This window comes from Marmota flaviventris, chromosome 2, assembly GCF_047511675.1.
Source record: "Marmota flaviventris isolate mMarFla1 chromosome 2, mMarFla1.hap1, whole genome shotgun sequence".
In the NCBI taxonomy this organism is placed as follows: Eukaryota; Metazoa; Chordata; class Mammalia; order Rodentia; family Sciuridae; genus Marmota; species Marmota flaviventris.
The window spans coordinates 134,308,221-134,334,713 of record NC_092499.1 but is presented as its reverse complement, the minus strand read 5'-3'; the positions used below and the strand labels follow the sequence as shown (position 1 = coordinate 134,334,713).

At 35.4% G+C, this 26,493-nt stretch overlaps 1 protein-coding gene across 2 annotated transcripts; it reads right to left on the bottom strand.

Annotated features, from left to right (window-relative positions):
* Positions 1–4,972: 4,972 nt before the first annotated feature.
* On the bottom strand, positions 4,973–26,463 carry LOC114079680 (stabilizer of axonemal microtubules 2). Of its 2 annotated transcripts, none has more exons than XM_071607346.1 (4): positions 26,316–26,463; positions 22,267–22,463; positions 17,823–18,025; positions 4,973–7,172 (listed from the first exon to the last, which is right to left on the bottom strand). In XM_071607346.1, exons 2-4 carry the CDS (start codon positions 22,356–22,358, stop codon positions 6,229–6,231), a joined length of 1,239 nt encoding a protein of 412 aa, XP_071463447.1. In that variant the 5' UTR covers positions 22,359–22,463; positions 26,316–26,463; the 3' UTR covers positions 4,973–6,228. The 2 variants fall into 2 exon arrangements, with proteins under 2 accessions (XP_071463447.1, XP_027776827.3); XM_027921026.3 differs by having other exon boundaries at positions 22,267–22,446.
* Positions 26,464–26,493: the final 30 nt, after the last annotated feature.

Below are 26,493 nucleotides of genomic sequence, written 5' to 3'. Positions count from 1 at the left end.
CTGCCCCCTTGTTATTACAGTAGCTACCTTAATGAGTTCAATGTCCTGGTCTGTCCTTGGAAGTGTGAGGTACAGAATTCAGATCAGACCACACAGAAATTCACTTTAATTCCTTCATTCCAGTCATTTCCATCTATTGATATGATCAGTAATTTTTCTTTTTTATCTTATTGATGCAATGGATTATATTAATTGATTTTTGAATGTTGAACCAGCTTTGTATAGCTGGAATAAATTCCATTTAGTCATGGTGCAAATTATTTTTGTAAGTTGTTGGATTTAATTTGTTAGGTGTTTTGTTGAGAATATTTGTATCTATGCTCATGAGAGGTTTTGTCTGTAATTTTCTTTTCTTATAGAATTGTCCTCTGGTTTTGGTATTAGGGTGATGCTGGCTTCACAGAATGACTTATTAATCATAGTAATACTTACTGTGTAAACTTACTTACATAGTAAAACTTAGTGAGCATAGTAATCAGTTATTTAAAATTCCTAGTTTGATCATTCCAATATCCCTGCCATGGCTAGTTTTGTTGCTTATTCCATGTTTTCAAATTGTGGGTTTCTTTTTTAAACTTTTTTGCCTTTTAGTATGTCTTATTTTTTTCTTGGTAGTCAGATATGATGTTCTAGATAAAAGTACCCTCTGTAAGTAGGCTTTTAGTAGTAGTATGGTGCTAAATTGTGGGGAGAGGCATTCTGTTGTCTTATGAGTAGGTCTTTTTGTGTGCCTGTGTTTCTGGACTGTGAATTTTCTTTATGTTTCTAAGAGTTGTTTGTTTGTTATTCCTCTAAGGTGGATCAGGCTGGGTAGAGTGAGCTGGAGTTAACTATTTCCCTTCTCTCATATGGAAAGCTAGAGTAGACTGGAGTTGGTCAGCCAGGTCAGTTAGATTCTGATAATATCTCAGCTGGTTAAGCTCGGTTGACTATTCCTGAGGACAGGCATTGTTAAGAACAACAGAATGAGCATTTCACAATGGCTCCTTCCTCCTCAGCTGGTAACACCAGGGGATTATTCTCTGACATTTGCATTAAGAAACTGGTCAAGCTCCTGAAGGTAAATTCCTAGTAACGGTGTGCCCCTTCCCCAATTGGGTCCCTTGAGACTTTTCAACTTATTCACTCTGAGCTTCCAGCAATTCATTAATTGCACTTCAGATTTTCCTACCCAGCACTTATTCCTTTGGTGGTCCCTCCATCTCTGCTGTGGCAAGCCATGACTGTGGGGTCAGGGATTTGTTCTGTGTCCTCTTCTGTTGTTCTGATCCAAGAAAACTTGATTTTTCAGACTATCCAGCTTGCTATTTGTTAGAATGGTGTGAGGCATGATGGTCTCCAAGTTCTGGAAGCAGAACTGCAAACTGCATGATACCCTTCTCTTTGGGGCATTGTGAGGAGTTTCGAGATGGAGTTTAGATGTCTACAGCTACCTCCTATCAGCAATTGGTAGAGTGACACCTTTCTCTATCATCTTGGTATAATCATGAGAAACATCAGATAACCCCAAATTGAGGGACATCCTACGGAATTCCTGGCTAATATTCTTGAAGTGTCAAGGTCATGAATTATTCCATTTCTATGACATTCTTAGAGTAAGTCGAATCAGAGGCAGAAAGTAGAATCATGGCTTCCGGCAGCTGGGAGGAGAGAGAAAAGGGGACTTATTGTTTAATGAGCAGAGACTCGGTTTTACAGGATGAAAAGTTGTGGTGATGCATAGTCATCATGGTTACACATTATTAATGCATTTAATACCACTGAATTTGTACACTTAAAATATATGTAAAGGTGTTAAGTTATATGCTGTATTTTGGAAAAATAATCTAAAACTACCATTATTTATATCATCACACAATTTGTTGCAGCTTAATCATTGGAAACATTTTTAAGTTGAGTGCATATACACCAATCTGTGAATGCACACCTACATCTATTTTTATGAATTCATACTTAAACCTTGCACACTAATTCAATACTGTGGGCTTTATTATGGTCTACATATTTCTCTTGTTTGTAGCTTTTTCCTCTGGAAATGAGAAGCCAGGCTGTCATTATCTACAATATATTTTCTTGATTCAACCTCAACATTTCCTCAAAGTGGCTTAGAATTACTAGCATATACCCTTATGAGAGAGGGAAAAAATTACCAACTGGAGTATGATGATATATACAATTCTTTTTGTCTTTAGCTTTATAGTGTCCAGTATAAAAATTTTCCAAGTTCCTTGAGTCATCTCTTTTCTTCCTAATCCATCAGTGTGCTTGTGTGTTTAATTTGTAGTGCAACTATATATATTTGTCAAAGTCTGAACCCCTTCTTTGGTTTCCCTTATTGTAGGTGATGGTTTTTATAGTTTACATACAATATAATTCACTCTATTGTGTTCTAATTGTTTTGGAGAATTCAGAGTTGTGTATTTGTCACCAATATCATACATAATAGTCTCAGTACCCATAAAATTCCCTTGTCCTGCCACTTTGCTGTAATTTCTCTCCTACCTACCACCTGTAGGCAATATTCATCTATTTTCTGTCTCTTTAGTTTGGCCTTTTCCACAAACATACAAATGGGATCATACAATTGTCTTTATATGCCTGGTATCCTTAAGAGGGAAATTTGCATGCACACAGGGAGAATGACATGCGTCCTTAAGGCAGAGCTCTTAACCCCAAAGAACTCCAAAGATTGCCAGAAAATGCATTAGAGGGGAGGAGAAAGGAATGGGACAGATTTTTCCTCACAGCCTTCAGAAAGAAGCAACCCTTGATCTAGGTACTTCTAGCCTCTGGAACTAAAATACAACTTTCTATTATTTAAACCACCCAGTTTGATATAGTATCCCTAGCAATTTAATACTGTGTTTAGTTATGTGTCTGTTTATAACTTTTATCATTTTTTGTTTTTTCGTATTGCTTGCTTTACTATCTTGAGCACCTCCTAGCCACATTTTCTTGTTAGCCATTATAGCCCCCATACTGGCCAGAAATAAAGGGGGGAGGGATATTGGAGGGAATGGTGAAATACCCCAGCCACCCTAGAGAGCAGCTATCAAACTGTATGCTATGTCATGAGTAGGTTGGGAAGGGTGACATTGGTAATAGTACTATGTCTGTCACATAGGGTGAAAGTCTGCCTTCCATGTAAAAGAGAATTGTGTGTACTGAGGAATAAAAACTACAGCCTTAACAAAATGGAAGAATCTTCTTGTGTTATTGGACACTGGGACCCTTCAAAAACGTATTATCAGCACACTTTTTAAATAGCCTTTTTGAAGTTTGCTAACTCATTATTTCAAGGTTCATTTTTACCTTCTTTGCTGGATTTTAAAAGGTTTTCTCTCCCCTTGGTAAGTGTTCAGAGCAATTCTGAGAGAGCTTTTGGTTATAATTTTCCATAAAAGAAAGCCTAAGGATTGATATATTAAGAGGATGGGGTGTAAATGGTGAATACTCCCTTCTGTTCCTCCTGACATGAAAATGTTTTGTTTTAAACTAGACTTTTTAAAAAATATTTTTTAGTTGTCAATGGACCTTTATTTTGTTTATTTACATGTGGTGCTGAGAATCCAACCCAGTGCCTCACACATGCCAGGCAAGTTTTCTGACACTGAGCCACAACCCCAGCCCCTGGAGTTTTAGGTTCACAGAAAAACTGAGTGGAAAGTACAGAGATTTCCCATATCCCCCATGAACCCACATGTGTACAACCTCCCAACTGTCAACAGCCTCCATCAGAATGGTACATTTGCTACAATTAAAGAATTTGCATCAATGCATCATCACCTAAAGTTCATAGTTGACATTAGGGTTCATTCTTGGCATTGCCTGTGCAGATTTTTTTGAAAATAAATCATAATGCCTCTGTTTCTGATGTCCCAGTCTGTGGTCTTATTTTCCTCAACAAGGGAAAGACAGGGTGGAAATGGGATAGGGTGGAAGTGAAAATTTCTTGCCAACTTTTCTCTCTGAATTTGCCTCTTTATCAGATTCATCCAAGTTTGCCTTAGTGGAACTTCATTCTAGAATCTGGCATGTTGTTAAATAATATTACTGGTTTCCAGTGCTGTTCAAATGTATGAATGTGTGTATCTGCATAATATTTCAAGGAAACTTAAGAAGGTGATGAATTGGGGATTGCAAGCTTTCTACCTCTATATCTTACTAATCTCCAACTCAGACACAGAGATGCTACTCCCTTTGTACCTGTGTTTATGCTCTTTCTTCTCACCTATCTTGATAAGTTTGTACTTATATTTCAAGATTTGGCTGATTGGTCATCTCTTTCAGAAAGATTTTGCTGAACCCCTTGACTAAAGGAAACCCTTTAAAATCCACCAAAGAAGGTAAAAATGAACCTTGAAATAATGAGTTAGCAAACTTCAAAAAGGCTATTTAAAAAGTGTGCTGATAATACACTTTTGAAGGTATTATCAGCACACTGATAATTGTATCCTCAGCCTATGGCAAATTGCCTCAGGAAATCCCAGTAAATGTCTTATTAAGGGTGACCTCTGTCCAGGGAGATTGAACCTATCAAAGTATGGAGGGATCTGAATATTCATCATTGGAATATGGGCCGGGATGACAGAGTGCTGTAGTATACCCGATTTTTAATTCTGATTATCTAACAAGGTTTTTATTTAAGAATGTCTACTCACATATAGGTCAACCTAGACTGTAATAAAAAAGCTGTCATTTTAAAAAAAAATTGGGTACATGACTTCATGAAAAATCCATTCTTTTTGTTTTATTAATATTGCATAGAAATATAAAATTTCACATAACATATTTTCACTAAGTACAACTGTAAGAACAAATTCTTGTCAAATAATTAGAAATATTTAATCAATATACTTATGAGTTTATTATCAATAAAGTATATACTTGGAAACAATTCTGAAGCAATCAAAGACCTTATGCTAAAATAAATCATATTCTTCCATAATACAATCATTTATTTAACAAAAGCCTGCCCAGTCAGTTTAATTCATTAGAGAATTTTCCACATTTGTAAATATTTGTTTCTACTTTGCTTGCTGACATCATTTTTTCCTTCCCTCCCTATCTCTTTTCTTCACACTGGAAATGGTCAGCGAGGTGATTATACCCCATTTGGGGCCTGGTTCTACTTCTTTCTGAACATAAAGTCTGGGTATAACAATTAGGTACATAATTACTTAAGTTTACCCTGAAGATTTCTTCAGAGCTATCATTCTTCCTAACATCATTCTAGCAACTGTGTGATTCAAGCCAAGGTATTCACCCCAATCTAAGGTCTTCTTGTCTGTAACAGCTGTTCAAATCCCTGTGACTCAAGAGAGGGCAAAACTCTTCTCAGAGGTGGTCAAAATGAAGTAGGTTATTTTGCAATCTTTACTACATGCCAGGAAATGATGATTGAATAGGAAATTATCCTTATTTGGAAAGGTGAAAATATACAAACGCAATTGAGTGATTTATTAACAATTCCTTGCTTACATTTGTACTTTTATTTTATGGATTAAGATGCATCATGTCATCTGATGCTCAAAACAAACAGTGTGGTAGGCAGAAGAGATATTCTTCTACAAATGAAGACAAAGAAGCTCAGAGACATGAGGCACCTGCTTAAGGTGGCACAAATAGAAATTGATGGCAGTAGGATTTGAGCTCATGTGCTCTGATTTCCAGCCCCCCAAAGCTGTCATGTTGCAATGTTTCTTACTAACTTCAGTGTAGTGAGGAGTGGTCTCCAGCACTGCCCTAAAATTTGACTTGGCGTACACTACCTGGGTGCCTTAAAATCTGAGGAAACTGAATTGTACTGTTTTGGAAGAGAAATCCATATGTTGTTGTTTTCAGTGTTGCTGTAGATGGTCCCAATGTTCTTGATAAGTGGTAACTGGTATATGACCTTTATAACCACATAATTGCCATAATTATAAACAGAAGTGCAAATGATAATAGATTAAGGATAAAATATCAAACAGTATGCTAAATATTAAAGTAGTTCAGATGGAAATGTACATTATTCAACATTCAGAAATGCAGATTAAACACAATCTTGATTAAAATATCAGTAAAAAATTGATTTTAAGATTCTGATCTCCTATAATACATTTTCCAATTTTGTTTAAAAATCTGAAAAATCATGTTTATCTTATAGTTTCTTCACTATAAAAATCAGGTTTTCCCTTGAAAAATCAATACCTTGTAGTTAGCTTCCTTTTAAGTATAATTTGATGATTAGGAGGCTTTCGCTGCAGGAGTGATCTTGCGGAAGAATTTATGGCCTTGGGAATTTGTATTTTCAAATATATAACCTGGAGGAGAGGGATAGCTAGCTGGGCAGATTTCCTGTTTCTTTGGTGTGTACTCTATAGAATACATAGTGATATCATCGAATGGAACAGAACTCTTAAGAACAACATTTAAAGGTTTGCAACTCTCTGTTGGAATCAATTCATGTGGCACATAGTGAGATCTGAAAGTGCTCAAACCATCAAATTTTCCAGAAGGGTTGGGAATCTGCTGCTGCTGCTTAATGAGCCCTTGACGACAAATTTCCCATACTGGAAAATCTTCCTTCATGGTGCTTTTTCCTTGGAAAGGAAAATTGTTTTTTCTTCTGTGAGAAACTGGCCTGATGGGAACAACACGGTTGGCCTGATAGGGAACATAGTCAAGGTGGCTTGTGCTGTTTAACTGCATGCTGCCTGTAGGGGGCACATACTCTGGTACTTTCTTGACTTCTGGTGGTGGGATTTCCCATGGTTGGAAACTTTCCCGGAATTCAGTGTTTCCTTCAAATTGAGCACTTTGGGTCACCCTGGTGTGGGCAGGTCGGCAGATTTTTGCAGTTTCACCAACAAGACCCTGAAAGTCATTCCGGTGAGTTGTGAGATCCTCAAAAGGTTGGTCAGTTGGCTTGTAAACTTCTTTTGGCTTTTCAAACTTGATTTCTAGCTGATGAGGTACATAATCAATGCGATGACTTGTATCACCATTAAAAGGGGCTGTAGAACGCTTGACCACAGAGAAGGGCTTAAAGCTTTGCCTCGGTTTTATCTCCTGAGGAACATAATCATCCTGAAAGGTAGTTGAATTTCCAAATTTCACAGTTGGGGGATGATAAGTTTGTTCTGGTTTATAAAGTTCACTTTTCTGAATGCCCCAAGATCTATAATCATCTTAAAAATTAAAACAAAACATTTTTAAATGCTGAAAGAAACAACTCCCTTCTAAGAATCATGACTGATTTCTTTCTTAGCCAAACATCCTTTCTTTTAGAAATCCAAACACTAGCATCAAGTATGAAATTACTTTGATGACCTCAGATTTGCTATTTTTTCTTCATTTCCTCCTTCTTCTACCCATCTCCCCACTTTAGCACACCTAACTTTTCATTTCCAGATTCACCTAATTACATACAAAGGAATGGCACGTCTGAGCCCATTTGTGGATTATTATTGAAAGCCAAAAGGACTGTGTGGTGAGGACAGTTTAGAAGGGTATGGTTTCAATCCTGGGAACTGGCTAGGATTTTCACTATAACTTGCAGAATGCTAAGGCAAGTCATCAAATCCAGGAATTAATGTAAATCAAGTGTTCTAATGTGAGAGCACAGGTGATGTGTGTCTACTCCTGCCTTTGGAAGGTATCCTCTAAGGAGAGAAAATTTCAATTCCATTATGGAACTTCTTGAGCAAAGTCAGGGTAACTAGTATTATCCCAGAGATATCATTGGCTTCATTTATTCTTCCTTATGATATGGACTTTCAGAAATTCCCAAAAGGTAAAGCTCCATTTAGAGGCCAGGGTCCTGAAGTGAGTACCATCAAAAGTGTTTTAGAGCAAATTGTTGTATGCATTTACGAATGTCACTATTATGTATAACTATAATGCACTAATAAAAAAATGAAATTTCTAAATGTAAAAAAATGTATGGAGAACTTAGGAGGGAACATAGGATCTAACTTCTGAGATTTAGAAATTCAATACCTTAAGTCTGTTTCCCACAGCTTACCTGGACTGTGGATAGAAAACTCAAGTGTTTATATTTAAACTGAGAATTAGTTAGAATATCTATTTCTAGATGAGAAAGGTTATATGAGGAATACTATAAAAATTGACTTCACTCCAAAATGTGTTTCTTTAACTACCAAAAATTAATTTATAAAAGACAAGGTTTGTTAAAACAAGGTAATGTATTAGAATATGGACTAAAATCTATGCAAAGTACACTGACATAGCCAGACCTTGAATACTTATTATGTGGAGCATCTTTCCTTTGAAAAGAAAAATTCTTCATCCAGAGAAATTTCTGCCAAAATAGTCAAGAACTGGACTAATAATTAAGCTACTGATGTTTGGATAAGAATGGACATCTGTTGCAAGAGCAAAATATCTTTAGGTTATCAGATACCTATGAAACAAACTGTCAAGAAAAGATAAGCTAGATCAAATAGTCTTGTTTTGTGAAACAGAAGTTGAAATTAAGAGCTAGATAGGAGAAGAATCTATAAATGATGCCATGAGATAGAATTGGAAAGCCGTGGCACGCTGAAGTTATTTCAAGACAGACTTGTAAGAAAACGGAAATGATACCATAGGCAGAGGAGCCCAGTTAGTAGGATAGCCATCAGAGCAGAGGCATAAAGGGAAGTGGTGAAGATTCTGTGAGAGAGACTGTGAAGCTCATTAGAGGTGAGGAAGAAGCTCTTGACTCAAGCTCCATCTACCGAGCTGCATTCCATTTCCAGTTCACTTGAAGCTTTACCACAAAACACCACATTGCAGTAGCTAATGGGAAATCAAGAGATTTCAGTAAAATTCTACAGTTCCACAAAATCATGAATAAATGGGCTGATTTGGTACACAGGCTATAGTCTGGTGCTCCTTGCCTTAAAGTTTATAGTACATATTTTTAATTAATCACAATCTACCTGCAGGCAATAGTATTATGATTTACATACACAGTCATGTACCAAATAAGAACAGGTATCATTAAGGAATGCCTTATAAGGCAATTCTGTCATCCTGCAAACATCCGAGTGTTTAGACTCAGTGTTAAGACTAAGATGGCTATAACATCACTAGGTGTTATAGTCTTACAGGTCCATGACAGTCTGCATGATCCATCATAGACTGAATCATGGAGTGCCTGACTGTAATCTTAAATACTCTCAACAGTAAACTTCCAACTCCTACCTCCATTTTGTATTTATTGTTACTATATTTTTAATTTTATGCATTGTGCAAAATAACAACAAAATTGTCTTCATTTATGCTCCCCAAACTATTTTATATTAATTTCCATTTTAACATTTTTCTGGGGATCTTCATTTCTTTATGTTGAGTAAGTTTTTGCCTGGCACCATATTCCTTGTACCTAAACAATCTTCTTTAAAATTTCTTTTAGTGAAGCTTTATTGATAATTCAGTTTTCAGTTATTTGAAATGACTTTATGATAGATAATTTCATTGGGGATTGAATGTGATTGACAATTTTTCTCTTCAACCCTTAGCATTTTAAAGATGTTAACTCCATCATCTTCCGGTTTGATTGTTTCTGACATAAAGTCTGTGTGTCCTTTCTTTATTCCTCTATATGTAATGTGTCTCCCCTACACCCAGGTGCTTTAAGGATTTTTTTCATTTTTCATTTTCAAGTCAGAATTTCTAGGTGATTTGTTTTCTTCTTTTTATAAATTTATTTTGCCTGGGGTTCTCTAAGCTTCTTGGATCTAAACTTTGATGTTATTCATTGTCTTTGGAAAATTCTTTTCAATTACATCTTCCAATAATTCTTTTATCTTTTCTGAGATTTCAAATATGTAGATGTTAGGCCCATTAAAAAGTGTCCCATTGGTGACTGTGGTGTGGCTCGGTGGTACAGTGCTTGCCTCCCACGTGTGAGGCACTGGGTTCAATCCTCAGCATTACATAAAAGTAAATAAACAAAATAAAGATACTGCATCCATGTATAACTAAAAAATATTTTTTAAAAAAGTATCCCATAGCTTTGGATGGTCAGAATCTTTTATTTATTTTTTTTTTTTCATTTTTCTTTCTCCTTGTGTTTTGGTTCAGGAATTTACATTGACTTATTTCAGGTTTATTTAAGTTTTTCCCTTGACTGTGTTATGTCTATTGATATGCCTATGAAAGTCATCATTTATCTTGGTAATTGCTTTTATTTTTGATTTCTAATTATTTCAATTTTATAGTTTATTCATCTTTTTTCTAAAATTCATTTGTTCATGTGTTCTTGTCCACCTTTTCTAACTACAGCTTTTAGTACTAGTACTAGTCTTTTTTACTAAAAAAAAAAAAAAAAGTTTCCTGGATCGTTCCAATGTCTGGTTAATTTCTGAACCTGGTTTAGATTTGGTCTCTTGACAGTCCCTTCCCTTCCTTCCTTCTTACTTTTTTATTTTCTTTGCATAATTTATAATTTGGATTTGAAAGCAGGATATTGTATATAGCACAAATAATAATATATGTAGAGATGGATACATATCTTCATCTGCTGGATCTTCAGTGAGTGGAGTTCAGTCAGTTCAATTTATAGTTGAACTGGATTTGAGTTTTGTTGTTATGCTTACCTTCAGTGCATCTCCAGTTTCACATTCTTTTGGCATCATCTTTTGCTCAGGTAAGAGACTGATTTACTAGAGTTTTTTCATTGTCTGCCCCATTTTCAGCTATAGGCTTTCTCTTTACTATACCTCAGAGAAAATGTCTTTCTCCATATCCTGCCTTTTAACAATGGTAAACTGCTGTTGTTATTCAGTGCTTAGATATGATGTTGGAGTGTGTGTATGGGGAGTTGTTTTTCTGTGCTTTGTCCAGCTTCAGTCTTAGGCAGGTCCTATGCCTCTGGGTCTCAGAAGTAGAGCTCTCTATATCCCTTGATGTAGCTGAACTGTAGTGAGTTGGTTTCAGGACAATCTCCCATTCTTTCATGCTAGAAGTCTTGTCTTGCTGCTGCTTCTTGTTTTTCCTTTTCATTTTTCCCAAGTTGCAATAGACATTCACTTTTTCTTTAGGGATAACAGTGATACCTTTCCTGCAACAGACTAATGCTTTGTTTGTAGGTCTGAGGCATTTAAATGGAGCTTTCTGCCTTTCCCACAATGATGGTCATGCTTTTCTCCATGCCTGCTTCCTCTGACCTCTAGTCTTTCCTTCAATCTTTCTAACGAACACACAGTGAGCATCCAAAGAGAAGAGTGTCTGAGGCTCTCTGGGCTCTCACACTAAACTATACTCAATCTCTTAATAATTTGTTTGAAACAATGAAAAATTTAAATCTCTGCATGCGAGCCAGTGTGCATTCTATGCACTGCTCCAAGGGAAATGGTACTGTCTCAACTTTGAGGCAGCTGTTTGTCCTTTTATTTCAGATTAGCAGGTTGACTTGTGGTCTCAGCTTTCTGAAGGATTCATGAACATCTATCATTTTTTAAATTATTTTATTTGTTAGCTCGAGAACACACTACTTCTAGTGTTGTGTATCTTATTTGGAAGCTGGAAATCCTGAATTTTCCTTTATGATAAGGCTTTAAATTACATCTTCACGCCTCAATTTCTTTTACAGATATAAAGCTATTATGACTTTCTTCTTGAGTTAATTTGCATAAATTATACTTTTCAAAAAATTTGACAATTTCATGTATTTTATCAATTTTTTGGTATACATTTTAATAAACTTTTCTTAATGTATGAAAAAAATCAATCTTTGAATTTAACTCAATGTTTATTTCATTTACACTTAATGTAACACATGATCTAGCTGAACTTAAATTCACTGTATCATTATTTACTTTTGATTTTCCCCAAGTTCCTTTATTTCCTAACTTCTTTTAGATTAATAAAGGGTATTTTTGTTATTCCATTTTTCTCTATTAGAATTTTAATTATAAATTTCTGTATTTGCAAAATAAAAATGTGTATTTACTTACTATTCTGGCCTAGTCAAACTTAAATTGATATTCTTAACATTTCTAGAACAATGGAAGAATCTCTTGTTTAATTTCAATTATACCTTCCTTCCTTTTATGCCATTGTTCTATTTTACTTCTACATTTGTGTGAAAATATAGTTATTAATATGACTTAAAGAAGTCAGTATTTATTTAAATTTATCCAAATAGTTTCCATTTATATGTGCTTCATTCCCTCATGCATTTCATACTTCTATCTGGAATCATTTTCCTCCAACATGAAAAACTTGTAATAAGGGCCTGCTGCTAATGAATTCAGTTTTTGTTTTGCCAGAAAACATTTTTACTTTGTCTTATTTTTTGAAGGATGCTTTCACTATTTACAAATTCTAGGATTTGCTGGGTTTAAAGTTCTAGGGTTCCCTCCTCCTACCCTTTTGGCACTTTAAAGATGTCTTTCCATTGTCTTTTGCCTTCCATAGTCTCTGTAAAAGTATTATGCATTTGTTAAAAAGTCAGATATCAGTTTTGGGTTGTTTTTGTTTTTGTACTGGGGACTGAACCCAGGGGTGTTTTACTACCGAGATATACCCTCCACCCTTATTTTTTGAGACAGTGTCTCACTCACTGGGCTTAAACTTGAAATATTCCTCCTACTGTCTCCAGAGTCAATGAGATTACAGGCGTGTGCCACTGCACCTAGCTTTCTCTTATTTTTAAGAAGTCATCTTTATTTTGTCATAAATTTGACAACAGTTGCTTTGGGATAATTTCCTATGTTTATCCATTTTAAGTTTCTTGATTCGATGGCCTGATTCTATCACTGATTTTGGAAATCTCTTGACCAGTTCCTCTTCAAATATTTCCTGGCTTTTTCACAGGTCTCATGATATTTTACTATATGCTGAATGTTGTACATAATCATAGAAACTAAAATCAATGTTATTTGCAACAGGAGACAGTTTCTTCTTTCCTCTAGTAGGCAGAAAGAATGTAGGGTAGATTACGTTATTCCAGTTGGGAATTGAGCTAGGTCAGCTCTCACTGGCATCTTTAGTTAGATGTAGTCTTCCTGTAGTTTCAAATGTCTCAAGGACAAGACTTGAGGTGACTTTGTATTAGGGCCTTCATTCTAGTGGGACTTTTTCTCCTAAGCATCTATTCCCATGTAAAAGTGGAATATTTCTGTGGGAGTTTTTTTGGCCCAGTTTCTTAGCCCGTCATGATCCTTAAACATTCTGTCAATGTCCCACAAGGAAAACTGCCGTGCATCTGGAGTTCTAGAGTCCAATTTGTCAAACCAGCCCACAATCAAGTATTCCACCAGTTTCTCTTTCCCACAGTAGAGTGACTATGCCTATGCCAAGATCAATCCTTAGCCTAGAACTAGACTTGACAAATGCTGTCACAGAAATAAACAGTTGGCCATTCCATCTCATCTAGGAGGGTTCCTCCCTCTCAGGAGTTTTATTTGCCTCCTCACTTGTCCCATGCCATTTTTAAAATATAAGCATTTTTTAAAAATTCTATACTTAAAAAAAAGCCTGTTGCAGTGGAAGTAATGCCTTTCTGCCATCTACTGTATCCTACTGGCAGCAGAACTTATAAAAATTTGTAATGGCTATAGGAAAATCATCAAGCCTCATAGCGTACCAAATAGCTTGGCTCTTTTCAACCTGTATTTATAGAATTATATTCCAATTCCTCAGCTCTTACCATGTCTACTAATGAATTCTTTCATTTTTCTGGCTTTATGATTACATGCTTGTTTTGTACTAGATTTTGGGATATTCTTTCTCTCTTTATCCATAATCACTAGTTTCCAATGCGTTCACAGGCTAGCCTAAAGTGATATATTACAAAGTATACATTTTTGAAGTACTGATTGTTCCTGAATTAATGAATTATCTACCACCCTTGTAGTATATATTATTTATTTTTAGTATGGCTTAGTTTCCATTATACAATACAGAATTTTTAACTATAACCATCATACTTATATTAGACCTCTAGACTTACTCATACTATAAACCTGCAACTTATTATTTCTTACTTTGTGATAGGATCCTGCTAAATACAACTTTATACCCTTTGGCCAACACTTCCCCATTTTCCTCACCTCCCTGCCCCTCATAACCATAGTCTTATTCTCTGTTTCTATGTGTTCAATAGTTTCAGATTTTATATATGTTGGATGACGTAATAGATTTTTCTATTCTGAACATTTCACTTAGAAAAATGTTCTCATAAATGACAGGATTTCCTTTGTTATGATTGAATAATATTCCATTTTTATACACACACAAAGTTGAATATCCTTAATCCAAAAACATGAAATGCTCCACAACAATTCAAACCTTTTTAAATGCCAACATGAGGCCACAAATGGAAAATTCCACATCTGACCTCATGTAACAGGTCAGGCAAAACACAGGCAGGCTAAAAATATTGTATAAGACTATTTTTGGACTATGTGCATTTTATGTTTAGACTTGAGTCCCAGTCCCAAGATGTCTCATTTTTTAAAAACTGAATACTTCTGGTCCCAAGCATTTCAGACAACGAGTGGCTCCCTCCCCCTTCCCCCACACAATATGTACACACCCACCCTCAATTTCTTCATCCATTTATCTTTGTATGGACACTCATGTTGTTTCCATGTTGGTGATTGTGAATAATGCTGTAATGGATTTGGGAGTACAGGTGTTTCTTCAAGATACTGAATTCCTTCTTTTTTCCAGGTATACATCCAGAGGAGGGATTTCTGGACCACACAAGGTTCTATTTTTTAAAAAAATTTGAGGAACATAAAACTGTTTTCCATATGGATATACCAATTTATATTCCTACCATAATGAATACAAGTGTTTTCATCTATATCCTTGCTAACATTTGTTATCTTTTTTGTAAAACCCGTCCTAACAGGTATGAGGTGATGTCTCTGTTTTTGATTTATATTTCCTGATATTAGTTGAATAGATCTTCATGTACCTGTATGTATTCTTTGGAAAAATGTCTATCCAGATCCTTTGGGCATTTTTTTTTTAAATCAGGGGTTTTTTTGCTTTTCATTATGTGATTTCCTTATACATTTTGGATCATATTTTCTCCCAAGGATGCTGTACAAAGATTTTTAGTTAAATGTAATCCCATTTGTCTATTTTTGCTTTTGTTGCTTGTGATTTGGGTGTCATGTCTCAAAGATCATTTCCAAAATCAGTGTCAAAGAACTCTGTTTCCTTCTTCGAGTTTTACACTTTCAGTTCTTACATTTAAGTCTTTAATACACTTTCAGTTTATTTTTGTGTATGGCTTAAGATAAAGGTACAATTTCATTCTTTTATATGGATATCCATTTTTCCCAAAATAATTTATTGAAGAGAATATTCTTCCTGCATTATGTATCTGTGGTACTCTTTCTGAAGGTTAGTTGACTGTTAATGCTTAGGTATATTTCCAGACTCTTGATTCTGTTCCATTGGTTTATGAGTCTGTTCTTTTGCCGGTATCATACTATTTTGATCACTCTAGACTTATAATTTGAAATCAGGAAGTGTAATGTGTCCAGCTGTTTCTTCAAATGATTACTTTGGCTAATCAGAATCTTTCATGGTTTCACAGGAATTTTAGAATTTTTTTTCCTATTTTTGTGAAAATACCAATGGGATTTTTATAGGGATTGCATAGAATCTATAGATCGCTTTGGGTAGTGCTGACATTTTAGCAATATTAATTCTTCCAATCTCTGAATGGGTTCCATGTATTTGTATCTTCTTTTAATTTCTTTCACCAGTGTGTTATAGTTTTCAGTATATAAATCATTTATCTCCTTGGTTATCAATTATAAAATTTCTTAATGTCTACACCCATTCTGCAATCCAGATATTTGTATTTCCTACAATGGCTACTGAGCAGGGTAATCCCTATGACTATTTATTATTATGGTATATTTTCATGTACATCTTAATATGAATAAATTTCTAAGCTGAGGATGCTAGGAGAGCAGATACGTTTTGTTTCACAAACTCCACGTCCAGAATGTAAGTGTTGTTCTGCTTACCAATTATAGGGTTGCTTATTTCTTTATCATATCCAATTTCTGTCTTTCCTCTTAGATTTTACAGATACCTGCCCTTAAGTAGGAATCTAAAAAAAAAAACCTTCAGTACAATTACATAGCACAGCCTTGGCCCTTGCATTTCTGTTGTCTCATGCCTGAAAACCTGGAAGTTCAAAATGTCACCTTTCCTGATAGAAAAGTTCAGGAGCTAGAAGGCCAGAGGGAACCTAGAATTCCTCAGCCTTGAATTATGAAAATGAAAATATGAGAATCCATAGAGAACAGTTTATGGAAAGCCAGATCTAGGGTTGGACAGAGAAGCAGAAAGAGAGAGAGGGAGGGAGGGAGACAGTTTTGTGTATATATCCAAACCATAAGGGGATATCAATATTATTCATATTTTTTGTAGATCTTACATAGAAAAAAATCTTACTATGTTTTTATAAAAGAACAAGTAAAAAATCTTACTATGTTTTTATAAAAGAACAAGTAAAATAATCAATTATCTTTTATGTCATATTTTGTGCTGTACATAGTATCCCACACATATAAAAATCTGTATCTCAGCTAATACTATATGCTACGTTTGATTGTAATATACCATATTCACAGTCTCCACAATTTGTCCCTTGGGTAGCATCTTATGTACTCACAGCTTTAAATATCAGAAAGAATATTGTTCCTGACTTGCCTAATGGTATATGCTTACAGACCACAGTAAATGGATACCATGTACTTTACTTACCTAGTGAACTGGTAAATGTGAAATTTACAGAAAAAATATGTATCTAGTTATCACCTGATTATTAACTTGGTTGTAGATGGCATCACTTTTACAAAAAGTTTTCATATTAGGACATGCCCATTCAGCTATTTCACATAACTAATGGAAAGAGTGTAAGCCTATATATGCAATTACTTTATTTATAAAGGAAAATATAGAAATAATATCTACTATCAAGTTAGTCTATTAATTTAAAAAAAATTAGTTGTAGATGGATACAATATCTTTGTTTCATTTATCATGAGAGGCAAGCACTCAACCACTGAGCTACATCCCCAGCCCTAGATTAAGACCACCAACCCCTCAAAAGTAATATAGTATTTTAAAATCAAATACATTTTTGGAAAGAAAAATTGGTCATACATTGCCCAGTACTTTTTCAAGTTAGTTATTAGGAGCAGGAGGTATTCTTATACTTCTTTCATGCTATAAGTCTTAGAGCTGCAGGTCCCCTATGTTGGTAATCCAGCATTGTCTGTCAGGGGACAGTTGGTTTTCCTCTAAGGTTCGGTATCAGGAAACATTTGCTTATAGATGGAAGCTTTATCATCCATCCTGATCTATTTCAGTATAAAAACAATATTTTGGTTCCTTATCTATTAATTCTTTTGCTTTAAAAGTTTGTTCAGAAACTGAATGCAGAAGAGGACTGCTACTTATTTGATTTTTTCAAAGACTCCAGCATTCTTGATAGTTTCAACTAATTCTAGGTTGGGAAGAAAGGTACAATGCTAATTAAGGTGGTATAAATGACAGATATGACATAATCCTTGCTAAATGGTATTCTTTTTTATGTTTTAAGATAGGGAAAACTAATTAAGAGCTGAATCTGGAGAAGAACCCAAGCCTCTTAACTCTCCATTAGGTAAATGGTGTTTGGGTTTTTGTTTGTTTGCTTTTTGGCTATATGCTATTTTTACCAGAGAAAAACTTCTTTCCTAAACCATGGGTGGATACATTTGACAAAACACTAAAATTAATCTGATATTAGATATCAAAGCTGGAAGTTTTAGTTGGTTGGCTCATTCATTTTTGAAATAGCAAGTTACCTTTATAGGTTGGGACAGTGTCCAACTTCCCTTTTTTAACTTGTTGTCTTTCCAAAGGCCGGACTATTACCACAGGCTGCACTTTATAAGAATTAAAATCTCGTTTGTAGGTAGTACCAAGATCAATCTTCCCTTGTTTTGGTTTATATTCTTCTGGTATGTGGTGAGGCTGTTTGACTATTTCATAAGGACGATAATCTGATCTGAAATATATAAATTTGAAACATAGCCTCACAAGACCTTTTATTTTGATGATCTCAGTATTGATAATTTCAGTTGTCTCTTGCCTAAAAAGTCTAAAATATTAAAATGGTAATATTTGATAAACAATTTGAATGAATTAATTAAATTCCTTTAAAAGGTCCTGTTAGGAGACTCAATATCTTAAGAGCAATATGTTGAAAATCCTAGTTTTCAAAATATCAAAACAAGAGATGCTCAATTAATTTGATCTTAAATAAATTAAATCCTCAAATAATTGAAGGTGAAAGGTTTAAACTTGCAAAATTTATATATATATATATATATATATATATCTCCCTGTATCCACTGTCAAAATCCTTCAAAATCCTTATTGATCCTACATAAAGACTCCAGTAAACTATTTGGGCATACTTTCTTCTTATTGAAGTCATGTTGTCCTGCTCAGTTTTAGATAATAAGTAACTCTTGCCTTTAGACATAAGTCACATTCACAGTGTCAGTATGAGTCCTACTCATATTTGGATCTCTCAGAACCATTTTCCATGGATGGAAGCCAGATGGTAATCCAGTCCCTCTAGGCATTACATAACATTATATGACAGAAGACTACTGAGGTAGTCTGATGAAATGGAGAATACCACAGATTCAGACTGCCTGGATCTAAATCTTGGCTCTGTCAGTCATTCACTAACTAGCTGTACAACCCTGAATAATACAGTTAATGTGTTTTGCTCCTTCCTTCATATATAAATATGGGACAATAATATCATCTACCTTGTAGTGTTGTTTTAAGGATACACAAATACTTAGGAGAGTACTTGATAAGTAGTAAGGGCAATGTTATCTACTGTTAACTATTATTCTAAGCTTTTACAGACTGCTTTTTTTCTTCTGGATTCTGTATCCACAGACTCAAAAATAACAAAAACAAACAAAAAAACCCAAAACCAAACCAAAACAAAAAAACAAATAAAAAACTCACTGAGTCCCTTTCTCTTATTTCCAATATAACCTCTTAAGGCTGTTTGACTCCATTTTCTCAAATACTTCAGCCTACCTCTTCATTCCACTTCAGTCTAGCACTGTCACTGACCTAATACATTTCTAAGGTTCAGAATGACTTCTATGTGACTAAGTCCATCTGACTTCTTTAGAACTCATCTTACTTGACCCCTGTCACTGTAATTGACATTACTGTTCACATACTGTATTTCCAGGAAATTATCCCTTCCTGCCTTCCTGATTTATTTCTTTTCCATCTCCTATATAGCTTCTTCCACCTCTACTCAACCATTAAATAAATGTTGGAGTTCTTGAAGGCTTGGACTACACACACTCCTACTCTCACCTAACATTCACTCCCACAGCTTTGATTACTACCTCTATAGCAATGGCTCTCAAATTTACACTTCAACTTAGTACTCTTCTCTTAGCTCCACACCAGCATGTATATAGCCTCTTGGATACTCAATGGCACATCAAAACTCAATATGCTCCAAATCAAATTATTTCTCCCCAACAAATCTGGTCTTTGTAATTTTTCCTTATGTTAGTGAACAGCATCAACATCTCTTCAGCTCATAGTCAGAAACTTAGGACTCACACTTTATACACAGTCATTCATCAACTCCTGTCAATTATGCCTCCTAAATATCTTTAAATCTAACCATTCTTCTCCATCTTTATCACCAAACCATAATAGTCAAAGCTTTCATAATAGCCTAGTCAAATAACTCCAATAGCTTCCTGAACTCATTTACCTGCATCCACTTTAGGCCATTCTCCAATCTTGTCTCCACTTTGTACACAAAGGAACTCTTTCACATGTGAATTGGATCATTCTTGCCCTCATGGCCCTAGCTCCCTCCTTAGGTCTCTTATCTATCTACTCACCACTGTACTTCTCCCCACAACCCCCAACAAGAAAACAGAAAGGAAATCTTCACTGGTACTTATTGCTCTAAGAATATAGATAAAATAGAACAAGGCCCAAAGGCCCTGCCTGTCCTTCCTCACTACACCCTCCTTTTGCTTTCTCTGCTCTAGCTGTCTTTCTCTGAAATTTCCCACTTTTTATGTTCCTTCCTGCTGAATGCTTCTTTTTGCCTGGAATACACTTCTTTCCTCTCTCAATACAGTTCACTATTTAACATGCTTCAGGTTTTAGCTCATTTTTCTTATATCTCCCCGATAAATTCGAATATCTTATTCTAGCTGTTAAGGTGCCTATCCTTCATAGATTTTATCACTGTTGTGCTTTGATATTTATTTCAAGTGATGTTTTGATTGGCTTCTCCACTAGAATGGAACATCTGTGAGAAATGAAATCCTGTTTTTGTTCACACTGTATCCCAGATGCATAAAACAATGCTTGAGGCTTAACAAATGTTTGCTATATATTTATTTAATGGATGAATAGTAATTGAAATCATGTAACTCTTCTCAGATATCTGAATTGTTCTTTACTCTGCTCAAATGCCAGGTATTGGGAATAGGCTAAAATGCAATCAGGAAGTTAGTGAAAGGGAAAATCATAGAGAGAAGAGTAGGGAGAAAGCTTGGTTTATAAGTCTTAGAAGTTTCTTTGACTACATTGTTTACTTAGTGTTAAAAATTACACCTCCACATCCAAAGCACTTTTCTGTGGAGAAGCAGTAAATAGCAAATGCAGTCTGTTCATCTGATATATCCTGAAACACATGACAGGTCTAAAATCCTACTTCTATAGGGCAAATTTTCCTGCCAACTCTTGTAGTCATCTAACTATGCTACAATTATAATGCCATAAAGAATCAAAAGTCTTCTATAAGTTCAGATATCTGCTCTTTACACAGTCTCTTTGAAACATATACAATGGCTTCTTATTCTGCAAATAAATCAGTTTTCTACTTCCTATTCAATGTAGTCATCTTGAGGAGTCAAGCAAAAGCTCCAAGCCATTATGCTATGATTCTTGTCTTTCAAAGTGGAGAGCTGATGACTTAAGAAATGTAATTTTTAGTTGTATTGGCATATTTGGACTTTTGAGTTTTGGGATATGGAATGTTTCTTATTTACCTTTTTAAAGTTTTCTTTCTTCCTTCTCTTAGGGTGATCTGAATAAGTCAACTGGGAAAAATTAAATTTGTTGTGGTGCTTTTAAAACCCTAAGTTATAAAAAAAAATGACATGAGTTCCTTAAAAGCAGGAACCTGAAATTACTGATATTTTTATTCTTGATGCCTAAGATTATGCTTTGAATATAGTGTACATCAAATAAAATAATGAAAACAAAGAAGTAACCCACTAAGCTGACAAAATACAAATAGATACAAAGATACAAATAAATAAAAATGAAAAATTTAGGATGAGTGGGATTTTTTTTTTTTTTTTCATCACTCACTGAACCTACCATGTGCCAGTAAGTGTTGTGCTAGAATTTTGGAAATAGGATGATAAGAAAACAATGGACATAATTCCTACTGTCATGAAATACTAAAACTAATGTAATGAACGTACCTTGAAAACTTACACTGAGGAATTTTATGTAGACTGAAAACTAGGTGAGGTGTAGAGAAGATTTTTCCAAGAGATAATCACGTTGAGATTTACAGACTGAATGGGTATTAAACTAGGGAAGGAGAGGGGAAAAATTCCAGGTAGAAAAAAATTAATATCTTGAAAGGATTTGAGGCATAGAAACCTGACATTTTATAGGAAACAACAACAACAAAAAAAGGCCTACAAGATGGAAACATAAAATAAACTAGAGAAGCAAGTAGGGAGTAAACCATGCAGGAATTGTGGTAGGAATTTTGGTCTATGTGAAACATAATGGGAAAGTTTTAAAGTATTTTCATCAGGGACTTAACAGGATTGGATTTGCACTTTTAAAAGATCATCCTGGCCAACTGAAGTATTGAAAACAGATCAGAAATGCAAAAACTAGAGAAGATACAGGCCTAAACACTGGGAAGCTACTGTTATCCTCTGGGTGGCAGTGACAGTGAAAATTAAAAAAAAAGAACATGATATATTTTAGGGAATAAAAACAAATCAATAGAACGTTTTATTTTCCTCTTTTCTTCTCAATTTGTTAACCTAATTAAAGCTCATCTTTCTATTTTTCTTGTGACTTAACTAGTTCTTGCTTCTTGGATTTGTTTAACTTAAATCAACTACCTATATTTAATAGCTAGAAAACCTTGTTCCCATCAGAAGAGTTGAGAAAAATATAAGCAAGTAATTGTGCAATATTTACTTAAATGTAGTTATTCCTTCCATTTTACCACGGCATGCTCGAAATTCTTGCTTAGGTTTAAGACTCTGTGGTGGAAGAACATTGCCATACATGGGATACTTTTCCAAGTATTCAGTTGTGGGGCAAGACAAGCCAAAATTTTCATAAATCCTTGTGGTTCCATGTGGACAATGATGTCGCCTGTGCAAACAAACAAACTGAAAGATTATTTTGCCTTAAAAAAATACTTTGTGTGATTATTAATCAGAGACAGACCTCCAATGACTCAGAACACATAAACTTTAGAGCAGCTTTCCTAGACAACCTGTTCCCTCTGCAGTGATGTTTAAAAAAATAAGTATCCTTACATGGTAGAAATATTGTCTTGTTAATTTACAGACCTGAGAAGCCAACAAGTAATGTCCTAGACCCCATGCAGACCAGTTGCATATATAACTTAGGTTTCACCTATTTCATGTACTCACATGAGACTCCGATTTAGAACATAGCTACATAAGGAGAAAAGCAGGGCACCACATTCATTTTGCTTGTATAGATTGAGGTAGAGACAAAGAGAGTTTGGGGCCAGTTAGGCAGTCCCCTGATTTTCAAGGTGATTCCCTGACTTGGCAGCTTTCTGACTTTGGTAGAATTGAGTGGTTCTGGAGGCTACAGCTCTCTTACAGTGTTCTGATTGTGGCAGAGTTAGCAGTTCCCTTCATGGTCCAGGGCTACAATGAGATTTTCAGGTACTTTTCTTCCTTGGAATCTTGGTTTGAAAATGGTTTCAGTTCTTTCAAGTGAATTACATATACTCCTTATATACAGTTAATTTTTGCCTACACTCATCAGAATAGATTATATTCCCCATAACTAAGAGCCCTAAATAACACATTAATGCTTTTAAAAAAATGGACATTTTGGTCAACCACAAATCACATATACAGTGATAGTCCAATGAGATTATGTTGTCTGGTGACATCATAGCCATCTTAGTTTGTGTAAGTATATTCTGTGATGTTCACACAATGGTTAAATCTCCTAATGATCAATTTCTCAGAATGTATCCTCATCCTTAGGTGATATATGAACAGATATCATATAAACTAATAGGATAGAGTTGTTGAAAAATATGAGGTTGACCTCTATGAATGACTGTTGGAACATGGTAAGACAGGAAATAGTTAAAGGGGAGGGTGTTGTGGTAGAATAGTACGCAATGAATACTCTCTTTTTTAAAAATAAATAAAAACTATGTATGAAAAACAAGTGTTAAAAAATATACAGGGTTTTCACTATAATTTTTCAGTGCACAATTAGTAAAAAAGATAAAACCTTTTAAAAATAAAACTAACAAAACTGCAAACAAATAAAAAAGTAAAACCACATTATTCTGAAATAAGGTCAGTTTCTCAGGTCTGGTATCATTTGGAGACTCCAGGGCATGGGGGAGGGTTGTAAAGCTGAACCGAAAGAAAATGTATATACCCTGCAGATGAATCATGGTGGACAGCATGAAGAATTATAGCGTAAGGAAAACAGGTGGGGTCACAGGATGTCCAAGAAACTCTGAAGTCAGAAGGATCAAGAGATTAGGGAATATCAACTTGAACATGGTGGCTGTGGTAAAGTGCTGAAGTGATTTAGTGTCACACATAGTCAAGACTCTTAGAAGTAGAAGCAGGGTACACAGGTCATGCAAGCATAGAGGTGCTGTTATAGGTGAATGAGTTACAAGAACCAAGTCCAATCTTTGGAATTTGTCATGTTTTTAGTTTTATTTTCCATGAAAAAATACATTCAAATTTTAACAGTGTTGAAGAATTATAAAGGAAAGAAAAAGCCTTTAATCCTGATATTTCCAAAATTTTTCTTATTTCTGCTTTTTAAAGTTTTATAGGAGGCTATAATCTGTAACTTTTTATGAACTTTGCTATATTAGCTTAAATTACTAACTTTTCAAATTTTTACAAGATTGAAGATAAAGATTTAGTTAATTTATACCATTTTCATTCACTTCCTACATACATGGTCATTCATTCATTCAGCAAATATATAATGAGTAAAAATCTCAGTATTGAGGACAGTATTAAGAAAAGATAGAAAATTCTGTGTCTTACTTGAATTTACACCCTTGATAGGGGTGAAGAGAAAAAAATATGTAGAATATCCTAAGTACAATGGGAAAAGAAAAGAAGCAGGGAAGTGGGATATAGTGTGGAGGTGGGGCAAAGTATGACATTTGAACAAAGGTTTCAATGACAGACTCTTTCATCATATTTGAGCAAAGATCTGAATGAGCCACACTTTTTTCTAGCATCCCCCATTTCTGATTTCTAACATAAGAGAACCCCACCATAGTTTAACAAGCATAAAAACATCATGTACGCATTGTATAAAGAAATGCATTAGAGATGGATGGTTGCTTCAACTTTTTAAAGAATAAAATAGATGTGTGAAACTATTAATTTTCATAGTGTAAGTGAAAAAAATAAAAGACTCAACCAGCAAATGGACATTTAGCAGAAACAGGTCAAAGCTTCCCTGAAAAGGTCTTCTGATGATCTTAATCTTCTAGAGAAAGGAAATTTATTGAAATATTAACAAACTTGTTTTCTTGTTCTTTTGCCTCTTTTATATCAAGCAGGTAGTCAGGACCTTTATATAATCCCTTGTTGAAGAGATTTCAGCAGGAGGGAGAAGTTGCTTCAAGTCAACAAATTTTCCTGCTTTTTGCAAAAGAAACAGTTCATGGAAGAGATGAAATAATGCATTTCTAATGGGAGGTGAAAGATAGTTGTCTTTTAGGTCACAAGAGGAAAAGGACGGTCTTGAAACAACCACCACAAAAATAAATAAAAGAAGGAAGAGTAAAAATCTCCCTTCTGCTGCCAAACCGAGTGAGAAGTTAAAAGGCAGAGGAGAAGGGGCTCTGAGAAGGGTGAGGAATTTTTGCCAGTGTCAGTGTCTCAGGAAGTGTCCAGATTTCAAAAGAGATGGTTGAGTGGAGCCTTGTAACTACAAGTTTGTAGCTTCCTCAAGGATTCTTACACACGAGAGTATAAGAATAAAACTAGCAGAGATCCTGCTCTAGAAAGAAATATGTGAGCTTCATTAAAGGACTTTTCAGTGGGAGTTCATACCAATGTTCAAAGGTCAGAAGGAACTCTTTTATTGGCAATGCTTTAGTTCCTTGGATCATTATACTGCTTGAAGAAAATGTAGCCCCCGACACAATGAAGACTGAATTTTCTGACATAAGGTGGGAAGAAACTTAGGTTGATTATAATTAAAAAAAAAAACTTCTTGCACACGAGAGTTTGAAGATTCGTATCTCAAAAGTCATATATTAACTAATCTATATGTAATTATAAAGTGTTTATTATGAAAATAGTAGACAAACTGCTTTCCATCAACATGCAGGTGTTTTCCCTTTTAAGGGTATTAAGAAATAGCAAGGAATTGACATATATTTATATAGCAAATAATGATCTCATCCCTGGGTCAACAGTGAAGCTGGGGAAGGAAGGAAAAGAGTGTGTTTATAGGTAGTGGAAGGTTGTTAGGCAGGACTCACAGAGGAGTTCTGGGTTTCGGGATGGGGACTACAGCCTTACCTGTCAGGCAGATTCCAAATGAGGGCCGCCTGGACAGAACGGGAATATGGGAATACGGTTTGGGTTGGAGGATGGGAAGCTGGAGATGAAAGAATGTGTAATACTGGTTGCCAACTAATGGCTTTGACTACTGTTCTTTTAAATAATAATAATTATTATTATTTATTATTCTGGTGGGGCATGCACTCACCAGTCGGATCCACCGCTTACTAGCCTCACAACCGCCGTGGGCTTCACTTACTGTTTACCTGGCCCAGATGCTATTCCAATTTGCATAAAGAAATCGGAAACTAGTTTCTAGCTACAAAGAAGAAACATTGTACCCCAACCCAGCCAAAGAGGGGGCGTCGCTGAGCCGCCGCTCCCGGTGTGCGGGGGTCAAGGTGGGGGTACCCGAAGGGCCACTGGGTCCCCTAAGGTCTCCCGGCCCGCCGCTATGCCAGCCAATCTTACCCGCAGGTACAGATCTGACACAAACACTTGCTCCTCATGTTTTCGGCTCGCTGCTAGATCCGCAGCGCTCAGCACCCGCAGATTTTTCACCTCTATCTACGGAGCCCACCGTCGTCTAGGCGACCGCGGGATCCCGGCAACTGACGCGGCGCCGGCTTCCGGTGGCGCCGAGACGCCG